The 923-nt window shown below is 78.1% G+C and overlaps 1 protein-coding gene across 1 annotated transcript in view; it reads left to right on the top strand.

Moving 5' to 3' along the window:
- Positions 1-451: 451 nt before the first annotated feature.
- Positions 452-923, top strand: part of PPT2 (palmitoyl-protein thioesterase 2) — a gene marked incomplete at its 5' end in the record, with an annotated part of 4,529 nt that continues 4,057 nt past the window's right edge. Inside the window, one exon of the mRNA XM_026051988.1 lies at positions 452-626. Coding sequence (XP_025907773.1) covers positions 452-626 — 175 coding nt within the window. The remainder of the gene's footprint in view (positions 627-923) is intronic.

Below are 923 nucleotides of genomic sequence, written 5' to 3'. Positions count from 1 at the left end.
GGGCCCCTCCCGGACACCGGGGCCCCTCCCGGACACCGCGGGACCTCCCAGACACCGGGGCCCCCTCCTGGACTCCTGTGCCCCTTCCCTGGCTCCTGGACCCCTCCCGGACACCGGGGCCCCTCCTGGGTCCCTGGGCCCCTCCTGCACGCCTGGGCCCTTCCGGACACTGGGGCCCCCACAGACACGTGGGCCCCCAGGTCCGCTCCCCATGGCCCGGACGCCTGGGCCCCCCTCTCAGCTCCGCGTCCCCTGGGTCCGTCCCCGCCCCCTCCTGAGGGCGCCCGGACGCCGGGGCCCTGCGGGCGAGTCTGGGCAGGAGCAGCCGGACGGGATCCGGGGGCACCCGGGGGCGGCGGGCGGAGCCCGGGAGGGTGGGGAGGGAGATGTGGGGGTGCCCGGACGCCGGGGCCCCTTGTGGGGGTGCCCGGACGCCGGGGCCCTCCCCCAGCCCGGCTCCCGGCGCCCGCAGAGCCACCCGGGCACCAACGTGACGGTGGTCGACCTGTTCGACCGGGGGCAGTCGCTGCGGCCGCTGTGGCTGCAGGTGGAGGGCTTCCGCCGCGCCGTGGCGCCCATCATGGCCAACGCGGCCAGCGGCGTCCACCTGCTCTGCTACAGCCAGGGTGCGCAGCGGGGGGCTCGCACACCGGGCCCATAGCGGGGGGGGCTCGGACACCGGGGCCCCGTGGGGAGAACGGGCGGAGGGCCTCGGACACCTGGGCCCCATAGCGGGGGGCTCGGACACTGGGGCCCATAGCGGGGGGCTGGGACACCTGAGCCCCATAGCGGGGGGCTGGGACACCTGGGCCCGCAGCGGGGGGCTCGGACACCGGGCCCATAGCGGGGGGGCTTGGACACCGGGGCCCATAGCGGGGAGAACGGGCGGAGGGCCTCGGACACCTGGGCCCCATAGCGGGGGG

The sequence above is a fragment of the Nothoprocta perdicaria genome, unplaced genomic scaffold (genome assembly GCF_003342845.1).
Source record: "Nothoprocta perdicaria isolate Ctin4 unplaced genomic scaffold, notPer1 scaffold_810, whole genome shotgun sequence".
NCBI classification, from domain to species: domain Eukaryota; kingdom Metazoa; phylum Chordata; class Aves; order Tinamiformes; family Tinamidae; genus Nothoprocta; species Nothoprocta perdicaria.
This window is presented reverse-complemented; position numbering and strand designations above follow the sequence as displayed.